Raw genomic sequence first — 15336 nt, forward strand, 5'->3', positions numbered from 1 at the left:
ATTATTTGGGTAAACTATAATGATGAGTTTCAGTTGGCTGTGTTGAGGACATAGATATGGTCCAGTGTGACCCACAGACCCCATGTGTTTTATATGATTAGAGAAAAAATGCGAACAAAGATCTGTGAGACATCAACAGGAAATGCTGAAGTTTCAGAACATGTGAAGGGTGTGAACATGCCTGCATGCAGACAATTACAGTGTGAAAACATGCAAAACACACACACTGTGAGATGTGAGACAGCAATGGCTAATAATATATAGTTAATGTTGTATAAAATACAGAGAATTGTAGTATTGTATAGTATGAAGTATACAAATGTTATATTCAATCTTAAATTCAAACTTGACCAATGTGAATTCTGAAGACCTTCTGAATTTTTCTCTTTCTAATAAAGTTCTACTGATTCTCACTTATATTTTGTGGTCTGGTGTCTTTTCTGCTTTTTATTATCTCTCTTTTTAAGTCATTTCCTCTTCAGTCACAATGCTGTATTCATCAGCTATTCAGATCTGCATGAAACTCAACCAAACTTCTTAGTAACTTATTGTTCACTTCACTGAATTATGTGATGTTGGTGATATCTGTGTATCTCAATTCTATATATTACATTTCTTCCACGAGTGAGGCATGATTGTGTCTGAATCCAGTTAAATAATGGACGTTCCTTATGTTGAGAATATATATATTTTTTGCTGATAATGGAAAAGAGATTTTTTTTTATTATTTGAATGAATAAATTCATTCATCTTCAGTAAATCATATATCCTGATGAGGGCTGTGGTTGATCTTGAGCCTGTACTGGGAACCCTGGGTGTGAGCTGGGCATACATTATTTACATTAAATCAATTGGGGGGGGGGAAATATAAGAAGGTTTGGTATATTTGTCTCCCTCTTGTGGCTGGTGGATTGTAAATTTCTTTGGTACCATTTTACAAGGGATCAGCAAATCTGATTGAAAACCTGTGCCTGTGAATCTGGGTAGGTCAGACCTAACAGCTGTATCATGTTTCCAGTGCTTTTCGAGATCGCAACTGTTTATTGACTATGGAGATTGCAGCAGCTGAATGTGTGATGCAGAAAGATTATACAGCACTAAAGTTTCACTTAGATCATGCTGAGCTTTGTATGCTGTTGTATTCACCTATGTCTTTAAAATTGCTTAAAAATAATCAGGGACAGTTTGGTCTATCTCTCTGAAGCAGGATAATCAGGTTAATCTACAACACTTTAAATCCTCTCAAGACTCTGCAACATTGTGAAAGTGGACTCAGATGCTGTACTAAAGTAATCCCTGTAAGATGTTTATCAGCGCTGTCTATGCTCCCTGTGTTCTGCGTTTGCTTAGCATTGTTGTGAGTAAACCTGAAGCCTATCCCAGGCGGGGGACGCTGGGGACAGAGAATTAACTGATCGCAGGCCACAATCACGCATCCGTTCACACACTACTATCTTTGGATTGTTGAGGAAACCAGAGAACCCAGAAGAAACCTCCAAAACACAATAAAAACATGGAGACTCAGCACACAAATGGAGGACACATGAATCGAGCCCCTGGGGATATAAGGAAAATTCACTAATAACTAAGACCCCCCAAAATGGTCATTTTTAATATTTGCTTGCAAGTATTTCATCGTTTTCATGCTCTTCTTCCTCTGCTGCCTTCCTGCTTTTTATCTCTAGCCATGATTACATATTATTCTGTAAGTTAATTAGCATTTATAGTAAGAGAGATAATGCTCTTATATTTTAGCCTTAGAGTGCGGTAACACAATCTGCTGCCACCATCAGGTGAAAAATGATATTGCAGCTAGTCTGAGAAACCACAGACTAGTTAACATCTGTCCAGCCACACTGTGGACATCCCTGACTTCAGGAGAATGTTCAGACATTTATCTTTCAATTGCCTATACAAGTTATTGGATTTTTATTTTCTCAGGTAATAATTAATGTTAATGAATTTAGCAAAATAAATTGTCTCTTAACATTTTTTAATTTAAACTCTTTTAATTAAAATGACAATAATCCAGACAACTTTAATAATATTAAACATTATGTACAATATTTATTTATAGAATATCTCTCTTCATTCTCTTCTTCTTCTTCTTCTTCTTCTTCTTCTTCTTCTTCTTCTTCTTCTTCTTCTTACTGCTGTCATTAAAGAACATCTTCATTGTTTCCTAAAAGAGAAATGCAGAGTGGTTTAGGCTACACAGCTTGCTTGTGTTTCACAGCTACATAGAGATGTAGTTTGATGTGATGAAACATTTTCATCTGAATATAAATTCAAAATACTGCTGTGTATCAAATTAGTGACTTATCAGCACATGAGCAGTTTTCATTAAAGATCCTCACCAGCTTGGGTCCAGCTTCCTAGAGCGTCCATTTTATCCATCTACAAACAAACAAACAAACACACACACTCATATATTATGTGTGTCAATGAAAGGGATAGGGACATGAAGATGTAAAGGACTAATTCTGTAATTGTGAATAGGTGTAATCAAGGGATTGGTGAGTGTGGTCTTGTTCATTTTTGCTCACCATTTCATCCAGAAGCTCAGGTTCTCCAATCATGTTAATGATGTTGTAATTGTTCTCACCCTCCAAATTCATACACTGGATCTTACCGGTCTGAGTTGGGTGGATTTTCTCCACAAGTGGCAGCATGTAATCATCTGCAGATAGAAAGAATAGACAAAGAGTGAATCGTAGCAGTCAGTCATGTAATATGAGTGAGGTTCAGGTGCCAGATTATTTTGTATGCATTATTACTGTGTTAAAAAGCAAGAGGAGTTGATAGCATGTGCTTGTAGATGTTTTTAGTCTACACGATGAAACACTTGGCAATTTGTAATGGTAAAGTAAAATAAATAAATCAAAATCCTGAGCTGCAGAGCTGGGTGAATATGAGCTATGCTGATGTGTTTGTTTGTGTGTACGAGTGTGAAACTCACGTGCCATCTGGATCTGGTCATCTACTGGAGAGGATTTCAGAATGTGGATCGGTTGACGTTTCCCAGCTGGTGGATATGTGGGTACATCCTGGGAGCAGAGGATATTATTATTATTATTATTATTATTATTAATATTATTATTATTATTATTATTATTATTATTATTATTATTATTATTATTATTATTATTAATGCAGAATGTTGTGTGTGTGTGTGTGTGTGTTATTTGTTCTTACTGTTGTGTCCTCTTCCTGCTGCACTTCACTCATTGAATCCACAGGTGTAGAGGAAGCTTCATCTGCAGCTGGAACTACAACTGGGACTGTGTCTACTACAGGAACTGTGTGGACAGCACGTGGCACATGACGGGTTGAAGATTTAATGGTGCCTTTTGTCTGACTTGGAAGGTAAGCTGTGTGCTCCTCTTTGTGCTGAACCATTTCCACATGGACCACCTTCCTGCCCCATATCCTGCCGTCCATCTCCTGTTTTGCCCTCATGGCATCCACAGATGACACAAAGTGCACAAATCCAAATCCTTGTGAGTGGCCATTCTCCTTCTTCACCTGTAAGAGACACATTAGAACATGCTTAACATACTAACCATGAGGAAAAATAAACACTCTGTCAGCTTTCCATACTACACACACTACAATGTCATTAAGGGGAAATGGACCCAGATTAGTAGGAAAAGAAAAAAGTAGGGCTCATTAGGTGTTAGTGACCTTTGCACTGATAATGGTGCCAAATTGTGCGAACTCTGTGCGCAGATGCTTATCATCCACCTGCCGATCAAGGTTCTTGATGATGAGTCCCACACCCTAAAGCAGACAAGTCAATCAACATCTGGTGTGTGTGTGTGTGTTTCTGTGTGTGTGTGTGTGTGTGTGTATGTGTGTGTGTGTGTGTGTGTGTGTGTGTGTGTGTGTGTGTGTGTGTGTGTGTGTGTGTGTGTATGTGTGTTTCTGAGGGTGTGTATTTGTGTGAGTGTGTGTATGTATGTGTATGTATGTATGTGTATGTATGTGTGTATATGTATGAGTGCGTTTACTTGTTCAGTCCTCTGATTGTGGTGGGTCTGTCTCTCTTCTTTAGTCTGCTCCGGGCCCACATGCACCTGCTTGCTGTTCATGTCCTCGGCCTTGCGCTCCTTACGGGGCTTAAAACGCTCAATGAACCTGAAAATAAACACAGCTCTTAGAGTCTTTATCTAAACACTGCTGTTAGTCTTCATGCCTTCAACAGCAAAAGTACAAGCTAAGGTTAATTTAAATGCCTTCATACCATCATGTAGAAATTTTGTTTTAACAATATTAATATTTATGCCATTTGGCAGATTCCATTATGCAGATTGACTTCATATTTACATCAAATGGATCAAGGTAAACAAAGACATTTGTTAAAAAAACTGGACATTTGATCCCATGCTGTTAGTAAAACTCAATAAATTACACTGGGCTTACACTTTACGGTTTTTTAGATATTTGCTGTTGAGCTCCATCATCGCTCTACTCGCTGCCTCCTCAGACTCAAACTGGACAAAGCCAAACCCTTTTGAGCCCTTGTTATTAGCAACAACCTTCAGGAGAGACAAGTCATGTCAACACACAGAATTCATGTCAAACAGAATTTACTATTTAAAAACAACATGATAATCATGCTACACAGAGGTCTTTGAGATCTAAAGAGTTCAAATCACGAACCTTGCATGACAGGACCTTCCCAAACACGGAGAAGGTTTCAAAAAGGGTCAAGTTGTCCATAGACTTGTCCAGGTTTTTTATGATCAATTTTCCTATGCAGCTGTTCCTCAGAGTCGGATCTCTCTGATACCACACGACACGCATGGGCCGCCCCATAAGGGGTTTAAAATTGTACATTTCCAGTGCTCGCTCAGCTGAGGGAATGGAAATAAATTACAGCAAATTCATTTCCATAACAAATTCTAGTTGTGTATAGTTATAGGAAAAAAAAATGTTTTGGAATTAATTCACTTAATCTCACATCTAAGTAAATAAATGTGGGTCATATAAGGCACACACACAGTAACTTGACCGTATTCAGGTAATAAAGCAGTAAGATAATAAAGAAACTACACAGCTAGCCTTACATAGGCTATAAGCTGTCATTAATTTGCAAAAATAGTGTAAAAACTGCGTTCTCCTGTGTTCTGTATGGTGTGTATTACCATCAGCTCGATGTTTGAAGTTGACAAAAGCATAGCCGAGGGAGGAGCCCGTCTTTTTGTCCTTGCAGAGGCGGATGGAGTGAATGAATCCTGCAGCGCTGAATTTCTCCTTAATCATGGGCTCCGTCACCTTAGGGTGCAGATCACCCACATACAGTGTAGGCATCATGGAATCGGAGTTCATTTCGACTAACGAAAAACAAATTAAATCAAATCAAATTAAATTTATTTATTTAGCTCTTTTAACAATTCCCATTGTCCCAAAGCAGCTTTACAGAAGTATGTAAACAGAAGAGAGAGACAAATAAATAAATAAATAAATAAATAAATAAATAAATAAACAAACTAGAATGTACATTTTCTGAAGAAAATGTGAATGGTGCTTGCATGTGGCAAATCTCGGCACTCGGTTGCTAGGGTGTTTTGTGGAGTGCCAGGGTGCCAAAACATTTGGATGCAAGTAGAGATGAACATGTGATGTCATACAAAAACCTGTGACGTCATCCAAAAACCTGTAACCCCTCACTGTGCTGAGTGTTTTGATATGTTACATGTCCATGCTGTGCTAATTTTTCATTTTGCTGTTGAGTGCCGTCAACAGAATACCTGGTGGAATGCCAATACTTTTGGAAAAAAGTGGCTACTGAGGGGATTGGACATTTCATGTGAATACTGCAGTCATTATGGGATTCTACTTATTATTATACTGCATAGAACAGTACATGCAATTCTTACTGTTGAATAAATGATAGACAGACAGACAGACAGATAGATAGATAGATAGATAGATAGATAGATAGATAGATAGATAGATAGATAGATAGATAGGTAGATAGATAGATAGATAGATAGATAGATAGATAGATAGATAGATAGATAGATAGATAGATAGATAGATGTGTGGTAATAGTGTGGTAATAGTGTGGTGATAGTATGGAGCTGATAGTTACATGTATTGAGAGTCTCCTTTACATTTACAGTCACTAGGAGAACACAGAAGAGAAGCCATGCCTGAGCTCTGCGCACGCTGCGTGTGTGAGAGCTTAGAAGGAGTCCTATCGAGCCTGGTTGGCTCGGGGGACTCCGGAGGCAGCTGATAGGTACCAGAGGGCCAAGCGAGCTTCAGCCCGTGTGGTTGCGGAGGCGAAAACTCGGGTCTGGGAGGAGTTCAGTGAGGCCATGGAGAAGGACTATCGGTTGGCCTCGAAGAAATTCTGGCAAACCGTCCGGCGCCTCAGGAGGGGGAAGCAGTGCCCTGCACACACTGTTTACAGTGGGGGTGGGAATCTGCTGACTTCGACGGGAGACATTCTCGGACGGTGGAAAGAGTACTTCGAGGATCTCCTCAACCCCACAACATGTCTTCCACTGAGGAAGCAGAGGCCGAGGGTTCGGTTGTGGACTAGTCGATCCCCCAAGCTGAGGTCACTGAGGTAGTTGAGAAGCTCCTCAGTGGCAAGGCACCGGGGGTGGATGAGATCCGCCCCGAGTACCTCAAGTCTCAGTATGTTGTGGGCTTGTCTCGGTTGACACGCTTCTGCAACATTGCGTGGCGGCTGGGGACAGTGCCTCTGGACTGGCAGACTGGAGTGGTGGTCCCTCTGTTTAAGAAGGGGGACTGGAGGGTGTGTTCCAACTACAGGGGGATCACACTCCTCAGCCTCCCCGGGAAAAGTCTGTGCCAGGGTACTGGAGAGGAGAATTCGGCCGATAGTCGAACCTCGGATTCAGGAGGAACATTGCGGGTTTCATCCTGGTCGTGGAACACTGGATCAACTCTATACCCTTTCCAGGTTGCTGGAGGGTTCATGGGAGTTTGCCCAACCTGTCCACATGTGTTTTGTGGATTTTATAGAAGCATTCGACTGTGTCCCTAGTGGTGACTTGAGGGGGGGTGCTCTGGAAGTATGTGGCCCTCTGCTAAGGGCTGTCCGGTACCTATATGACCGGAGCAGGAGTTTGGTTTGCATAGCCGGCAGTAAGTCAGATTTGTTCCCAGTGCATGTTGGACTCCGACAGGGCTGCTCTTTGTCAACGGTCATATTCATTATTTATATGGACAGGATTTCTAGGCGCAGTCGGGGACCACAGGATTTCATCTCTGCTTTTTGCAGATGTTGTTGTCCTGTTGGCTTCCTCAAATCAGGACTTTCAGTGTGCACTGGGACGGTTTGCAGCCGAGTGTGAAGCGGCGGGGATGAGAATCAGCACCTCCAAGTCTGTGGCCATGGTTCTCAGCCGGAAAAGAGTGGCTTGTCCCCTTCAGGTTGGCAGAGAGCTCCTGCCTCAAGTGGAGGAGTTTAAGTATCTTGGGGTCTTGTTCACGAGTGAGGGAAGGATGGAGCGGGAGATCGGATCGGTGTATCTTCTGCAGTGATGCGGTCGATATACCGGTCTGTTGTGGTGAAGAAAGAGCTGAGCCGGAAGGCGAAGCTCTCTATTTACCAGTCGATCTACGTTCCTAACCTCACCTATGGTCATGAGCTTTGGGTCATGACCGAAAGGACAAGATCCCAGATACAGGTGGCCGAAATGAGTTTCCTCTGTAGGGTGGCTGGGTGCTCCCTTAGAGATAGGGTGAGGAGCTCGGTCACTCGGGAGGAACTCAGAGTAGAGCCGCTGCTCCTCCACATCGAGAGGAGTCAGCTGAGGTGGCTCGGGCATCTGTTTTGGATGCCTCCTAGACGCTTCCCCGGGGAGGTGTTACAGGCATGTCCAACCGGGAGGAGGCCCCAGGGAAGACCTAGGACATGCTGGAGGGACTACGTCTCTCGGCTGGCCTGGGAACACCTCGGTATTCCCCCGGAAGAGCTGGAGGAAGTGTCTGGGGAGAGGGAAATCTGGGCATCCCTGCTTAGTCTGCTGCCCCCGCGACCCGGCCCCGGATAAGCGGTAGAAGATGGATGGATGGATGGATATATATTGCCTCACACATCGAGGGTTGGGGGTTTAATTCCTGCCTCCGCCTTGTGTGTGTGGAGTTTGCATGTTCTCTCCGTGCCTCGGGGTTTTCTCCAGGTACTCCGGTTTCCTCCCCCGGTCCAAAGACATGCATGGTAGGTTGATTGGCATGTCTGGAAAAATTGCCCGTAGTGTGAGTGATTGAGAGTGTGTGTGTGCCCTGCGATGGGTTGGCACTCCATCCAGGGTGTATTTTGCCTTGATGCCCGATGACGCCTGAGATAGGCACAGGCTCCCCGTGACCCGAGAAGTTTGGATAAGCGGTAGAAAATGAATGAATGAATATATATATCCCTATCAGTAATCCACCACGCTCAGTGATGGAGAAAAGCTTAAAAAAAACTCCATCTGGACTTCCAAGTGAATATGTAGTAAGCCTAAAAACACAATAACCTACTGTTTTAAACAGAAAGAGACAGTATAAGTACACTACAAATATTTTTCTCCATGGAAATTAGAGGAATCAGAACAATACAACAGAAGTTCTTAAACTTTTGAGTATGATATTATTAGGGGTCAAGTCCAGAAGGGGCGTAGACACCTATTGATATCGTTAGTTTTCTTCTTATTATTCTTCCTCTTCTGCAATTGAAGTCAATGGCAGCCCATAGAATCATACGTAGGAAAGTTATGAAATTTGGCACACATGTAGAGGCCAGTGTTTTAAGTTACTCTAGCAACTTTGGTGTGTCTAGCTCAAACCCTCTAAACACCAGTCCAAAACAAATTCTAGTACTTGAGGGGCAGGTTGGCACCCAATATGTATTGGGTGCTAATATCAGAATCAGAATCAGAATCAGCACCACAGTGACACACACACACACACACACACACACACACACACACACACACACACACACACACACACACACACAGAGACAGACATAGACATTTCGCAACGTTTTGTGACAGCGCCACCTAGTGGCCATGAGATTTTCACGTTAAGTTCAGTATTTTACGAATGCAATGCCATATCGGTACAAAACTTGGTATGGTTCATCAGCGACATATTCTGAGTGCATCTGATCAGCTTGACCCCGGAATGGCTGCTTGCAGCTATATTTTATTATTATTATTATTATTATTATTAGTAGTAGTAGTAGTAGTAGTAGTAGTAGTAGTAGTAGTAGTAGTAGTAGTAGTATACAGTAATTTCCTATTATTATTTATTATTACAATGAACTTTATATTTAGCAAACCAAATGCCAAAACAACACACACACACACACACACACACACACACACACACACACACACACACACACACACACACACACACACACACACAAACAGGCTGGCTAGCAATTTTCTTGAAACTGCACATGTGATTGAACTAGTAATGTTGAACCTTGCACTCACACACTCTCACACTCCCCCATTCATACCCACTCGAACACTCTCACAGTTACATGTATATATAAATAATTTGTTGTTTTGTTTTTCATCTTCAGTAAATCATGTATCCTGGTGAGGGCTGTGGTGAATCTGGAGCCTGTGCTGGGAACACTGGGTGTGAGCTGGGAATACATTATTTACATTAAAAGTATGTAGTATTAAAAGTATTAGTTACATGTATGTACTTCTGAGAGTCACTAACATTCATTCATTCATTTTCTACCGCTTATCCGAACTACCTTGGGTCACGGGGAGCCTGTGCCTATCTCAGGCGTCATCAGGCATCAAGGCAGGATACACCCTGGACGGAGTGCCAACCCATCGCAGGGCACACACTCTCATTCACTCACACACTCACACACTACAGATAATTTTCCAGAAATGCCAATCAATCTACCATGCATGTCTTTGGACCGGGGGAGGAAATCGGAGTACCCAGATGAAACCCCCGAGGCACAGGGAGAACATGCAAACTCCACACACACAAGGCGCTAACAGCTGGAACCAAATTCCTTGTGTCAAAACACTTGGCCAATAAACCTGATTCTGATTCTGATTATATCACTTGGGGAAACTATAAGAAGGTATTGTCTGTCTCCCTATTGTGGTTGTGATTTCTTTGGTGCCATTTTCCAAGGGATCAGCAAATCAGGCCAGACCTAACAGGGATACCAGGTTTCCAGTACTTTTAGAGATAGCAGCTGTTTATTTACTATGGAGATTGCAGCAGCTGAATGTGTGATGCAGAAAGAATACAGAAAGATTATTCATGTATCCAGAAGTTTTCAAATGTCAAATACAGCACTAAAGATTCACTTAGATCAGGGGTGTCAAACATACGGCCCGTGGGCCGGAACTGGCTCGCCAGGGAGTTCAGTCCAGCCCAGGGGATAAATCTGCAATATGAAAAAAAAAATCATTTTCATTTTTGGTCAGCAGATGGTAGTACTGAGTCTGAGTGGCATTGTAGTCAATAAGACCTGAGCTAAATGCTGTTACTACACAAATAACACCTCTTTTCTATCGTAGTAATGTAGAGAGGCAGCTACAACAACCGTGTTTTGTGTAGTAACAGTGTTTAGCTCAAGAGTTTGAGTTTGACACCCCTGAGTTAGATCAAGCTGAGCCTCAGCCTGAGCTGCAGAGCTGGGAGAATATCAGCCATGATGATGTGTGTGTGTTTGTGTGTATACAAGTGTGAAACTCACGCGCTATCTGGATCTGGTCATCTACTGGAGAGGATTCCTGCATGTAGCTCGTTAAATGTTTCCCAGTAGGTGGATATGTGGGTACATCCTGGAAACAGAGGATATTATTATTAGTATTATTATTGTTGTTGTTGTTGTTGTTGTTGTTGTTGTTGTTGCTGATGTTGTTGCTGTAATATTAACCATGCAGAATATTGTGTGTGTGTGTGTGTGTGTGTGTGTGTGTGTGTGTGTGTGTGTGTGTGTGTGTGTGTGTGTGTGTGTGGGTTATTTGTTCTTACTGTTGTGTCCTCTTCCTGCTGCACTTCACTCATTGATGCCACAGGTGTAGAGGAAGCTTCATCTGCAGCTGGAACTACAACTGGGACTGTGTCTACTACAGGAACTGTGTGGACAGCACGTGGCACATGACGGGTTGAAGATTTAATGGTGCCTTTTGTCTGACTTGGAAGGTAAGCTGTGCGCTCCTCTTTGTGCTGAACCATTTCCACATGGACCACCTTCCTGCCCCATATCCTGCCGTCCATCTCCTGTTTTGCCCTCATGGCATCCACAGATGACACAAAGTGCACAAATCCAAATCCTTGTGAGTGGCCATTCTCCTTCTTCACCTGTAAGAGACACATTAGAACATGCTTAACATACTAACCATGAGGAAAAATAAACACTCTGTCAGCTTACCATACTACACACACTACAATGTCATTAAGGGGAAATGGACCCAGATTAGTAGGAAAAGAAAAAAGTAGGGCTCATTAGGTGTTAGTGACCTTTGCACTGACGACGGTGCCAAATTGTGCGAACTCTGTGCGCAGATGCTTATCATCCACCTGCCAATCAAGGTTCTTGATGATGAGTCCCACACCCTAAAGCAGACAAGTCAATCAACATCTGGTGTGTGTGTGTGTGTGTGTGTGTGTGTGTGTGTGTGTGTGTGTGTGTGTGTGTGTGTGTTTCTGTGGGTGTGTATTTGTGTGAGTGTGTGTATGTGTATGTATGTATGTGTATGTATGTGTGTATATGTATGAGTGCGTTTACTTGTTCAGTCCTCTGATTGTGGTGGGTCTGTCTCTCTTCTTTAGTCTGCTTCTGGCCCACATGCACCTGCTTTCTGTTCATCTTCTCGGCCTTGCGCTCCTCAAGGGGCTTAAAACGCTCAATGAACCTGAACATAAACACAGCTCTTAGAGTCTTTATCTAAACACTGCTGTTAGTCTTCATGCCTTCAACAGCAAAAGTACAAGCTAAGGTTAATTTAAATGCCTTCGTACCATCATGTAGAAATTTTGTTTTAACAATATTAATATTTATGCCATTTGGAAGATGCCATTATGCAGATTGACTTCATATTTACATCAAATGGATGAAGGTAAACAAAAACATTTGTTAAAAAACTGGACATTTGAACCCATGCTGTTAGTAAAACTCAATAAATTACACTGGGCTTACACTTTATGGTTTTTTAGATATTTGCTGTTGAGCTCCATCATCGCTCTACTCGCTGCCTCCTCAGACTCAAACTGGACAAAGCCAAACCCTTTTGAGCCCTTGTTATTAGCAACAACCTTCAGGAGAGACAAGTCATGTCAACACACAGAATTCATGTCAAACAGACTTTACTATTTAAAAACAACATGATAATCATGCTACACAGAGGTCTTTCAGATCTAAACAGTTCAAATCACGAACCTTGCATGACAGGACCTTCCCAAACACGGAGAAGGTTTCAAAAAGGGTCAAGTTGTCCATAGACTTGTCCAGGTTTTTTATGATCAATTTTCCTATGCAGCTGTTCCTCAGAGCTGGATCTCTCTGATACCACACGACACGCATGGGCCGCTCCATAAGGGGTTTAAAATTGTACATTTCCAGTGCTCGCTCAGCTGAGGGAATGGAAATAAATTACAGCAAATTCATTTCCATAACAAATTCTAGTTGTGTATAGTTATAGGAAAAATTGTTTTGGAATTAATTCACTTAATCTCACATCTAAGTAAATAAATAAATGTGGGTCATATAAGGCACACACACAGTAACTTGATTGTATTCAGGTAATAAAGCAGTAAGATAATAAAGAAACCACACAGCTAGCCTTACATAGGCTATAAGCTGTCATTAATTTGCAAAAATAGTGTAAAAACTGCGTTCTCCTGTGTTCTGTATGGTGTGTATTACCATCAGCTCGATGTTTGAAGTTGACAAAAGCATAGCCGAGGGAGGAGCCCGTCTTTTTGTCCTTGCAGAGGCGGATGGAGTGAATGAATCCTGCAGCACCGAATTTCTCCTTAATCATGGGCTCCGTCACCTTAGGGTGCAGATCACCCACATACAGTGTAGGCATCATGGAATCGGAGTTCATTTCGACTAACGAAAAACAAAATCAAATTAGATTCAAATTCAGTTAATTTGTATAGCTCTTTTAACAATTCCCATTGTCTGAAAGCAGCTTTACAGAAGTGTGGAAACAAAACAAAAATAAATAAACAAACAAATACTGAGAAGAAGAAAATACAAGGATAAAAATAAATAAATGAATATGTACAATTAAATCATTTTAAAAATATTAACTTATAATTTCAAATATATATATATATATATATCCCTATCAGTATCCACCGCTCAGTGATGGAGAAAAGCTAAAAAAAACTCTATCTGGACTTCCAAGTGAACATGTAGAAAGCCTAAAAACACAATAACCTACTGTTTTAAACAGAAAGAGACAGTATAAGTACACTACAAATATTTTTATCCGTGGAAATTAGAGGAATCTGAACAATGCAACAGAAGTTCTTAAACTTTTGAGTATGATAATAAATTTAACAATAAAGGAATGATAAAGTCATGATATTAGTAATATTAATGTTAGAAAAATACAAACCAATCAATTATTACAAGGATACTGACCACGTATGTGTTGCAGAAAATACAAGATCAAATGCTGTTGTTAATTGCTGCTAACTGTTGATAATCGCTATTAACTGCTGATAAACGCTGTTAAACAGTACTAATCATTGTGACTGCTGCTAAAAACGATGCTAAACAGTACTAAGCATTGTAACTGCTGCTTTAAACGCTGCTAACTGCTGCTTGTGTTGGTGGTTGCCAAAAGATTGAACAGAATTCTCTTGTGAAGCTCTGGAATAGAACAGGAATGGAACAACAGTAGAAGTTCTTTTGCATGTAACTTCTCCAGCATTCCGTGTCTCCTATTATGCAAACTCCACACACACATGGAGTGGGAAATTAAACCCCAACCCTGGAGGTGTGAGGCAAATGTGCTAACACCCAACCACTGTGCCCCCATTATACCTATTATTATGTTGGCTTTGTAGAAGCCAACATTCTGTTATGCTACTGGAGTTATTTTTCTTAGCCAACTTTTTATTAATTGCTACACCTTCTAGGGCTTTCGAGCTACATGCACCAAATTTGGATGTCGTAAACATACTGTACCCTGGTCTGAAGTTTTACTTTTCTAAGCAATCGGAATACCGGCATTCCCGGTACGGAAGCTCAAATTGGCCTTTTTTTTCCCATAAACTCCCATTGTAAACTTTGGAGGTATATAACTCGGCAAGTTTTTGAGTGACCAAACTCAGCCAGCTCCTTTAGGACCTTACTCTGGATGAACTTTTAATTCGGGTATGGATGGAACTTTTGGTTTTCCCGTAGCCAATGAATGAAAATCCCCCAAACTCCCATACACTTGAATGGGGAATTCTTAAAATTCCTCTAAGCTCTCACACATGCAGCGTGCGCAGAGCTCAGGCACGGCTTCTCTCCTGTTCTCCTAGTCACTGTAGATGTAAAGGGGACTCTCATTACATGTAACTATCAACTCCACACTATCAATCCAATGATTCCAAAAGTATTGGCCCCCAGTCAATACATTTACCACACATCTATCTATCTATCTATCTATCTATCTATCTATCTATCTATCTATCTATCTATCTATCTATCTATCTATCTATCTATCTATCTATCTATCTATCTATCTATCATTCAACATTAAGAATAGCATGTACTGTTTCAATGCAGTATTATAATAAGTAGAATCACATAATGACTGCAGTATTGACATGAAATTTCCCTCAGTAGCCACTTTTATCCAAAAGTATTGGCAACCCTCCAGGTATTCTGGATTCTGGCACTGGACACCACGTGAAGTAACATGCCCCGCCCCCAAATAAGCAAAAACAAAAAATGCCAATGAGGGGAACTGCCTCATGTGTATTCTGCTCATGTCACATGATTTGGCTTGCAGCCCTGCCGCCAAAATAAGCAAAATCAAAACATTTCCACAAACTGACATGTGACATATTAAAACACACAGGACAATATTCGGATGACGTCACATTCTCATATCCGCTCGCCTCCAAATGTATTGGCACCCTAGCGGTCCACTAGCTTTCACAGGCTTTATGTCCACTTGCCTCTAAAAGTCACACATACGCTTATGTCCAGTCGCCTCCAGAAGGTGGAGTATTCACCGTTGTGAATACTTGCTTCATCAAAGCCAACATCATTGTCGTGGAACTTTACAAATCTAGTTATAATAATAATAATAATAATAATAATAATAATAATAATAATAATAATTATTATTATTATTATTATTATTA

General features: G+C 41.2%; 1 protein-coding gene across 3 annotated transcripts; it reads right to left on the bottom strand.

Moving 5' to 3' along the window:
* Positions 1 to 2071: 2071 nt before the first annotated feature.
* LOC113638547 (polyadenylate-binding protein 1-like) lies at positions 2072 to 13835 on the bottom strand. Of its 3 annotated transcripts, XM_027139835.2 has the most exons (18): positions 13616 to 13835; positions 12887 to 13075; positions 12401 to 12594; positions 12161 to 12276; positions 11750 to 11876; positions 11482 to 11577; positions 10993 to 11322; positions 10712 to 10799; positions 5148 to 5336; positions 4663 to 4856; positions 4423 to 4538; positions 4011 to 4137; positions 3685 to 3780; positions 3196 to 3525; positions 2960 to 3047; positions 2547 to 2680; positions 2358 to 2397; positions 2073 to 2182 (listed from the first exon to the last, which is right to left on the bottom strand). In XM_027139835.2, the coding sequence occupies exons 2-18, from the start codon at positions 13068 to 13070 to the stop codon at positions 2160 to 2162; spliced, it is 2472 nt and encodes an 823-aa protein (XP_026995636.2). In that variant the 5' UTR covers positions 13071 to 13075; positions 13616 to 13835; the 3' UTR covers positions 2073 to 2159. The 3 variants fall into 3 exon arrangements, with proteins under 3 accessions (XP_026995638.2, XP_026995636.2, XP_026995637.2); XM_027139837.2 differs by lacking the exon at positions 11482 to 11577 and having other exon boundaries at positions 2072 to 2182; XM_027139836.2 differs by lacking the exon at positions 3685 to 3780.
* Between the last annotated feature and the right edge of the window lie 1501 nt (positions 13836 to 15336).

Source organism: Tachysurus fulvidraco, chromosome 21 (assembly GCF_022655615.1).
Source record: "Tachysurus fulvidraco isolate hzauxx_2018 chromosome 21, HZAU_PFXX_2.0, whole genome shotgun sequence".
NCBI lineage: Eukaryota > Metazoa > Chordata > Actinopteri > Siluriformes > Bagridae > Tachysurus > Tachysurus fulvidraco.

Excerpts from the sequence above, each read along its gene's own strand:
- LOC113638547 (XM_027139835.2), bottom strand. The coding sequence starts at position 13,070 with ATGAACTCCGATTCCATGATGCCTACACTGTATGTGGGTGATCTGCAC. Across the intron at positions 4,857-5,147 it reads CTTCAAACATCGAGCTGATG|CTGAGCGAGCACTGGAAATG; the intron begins GTAATACACACC and ends CCATTCCCTCAG. Across the intron at positions 4,138-4,422 it reads TATCTAAAAAACCGTAAAGT|GTTCATTGAGCGTTTTAAGC; the intron begins GTAAGCCCAGTG and ends GTTTATTTTCAG.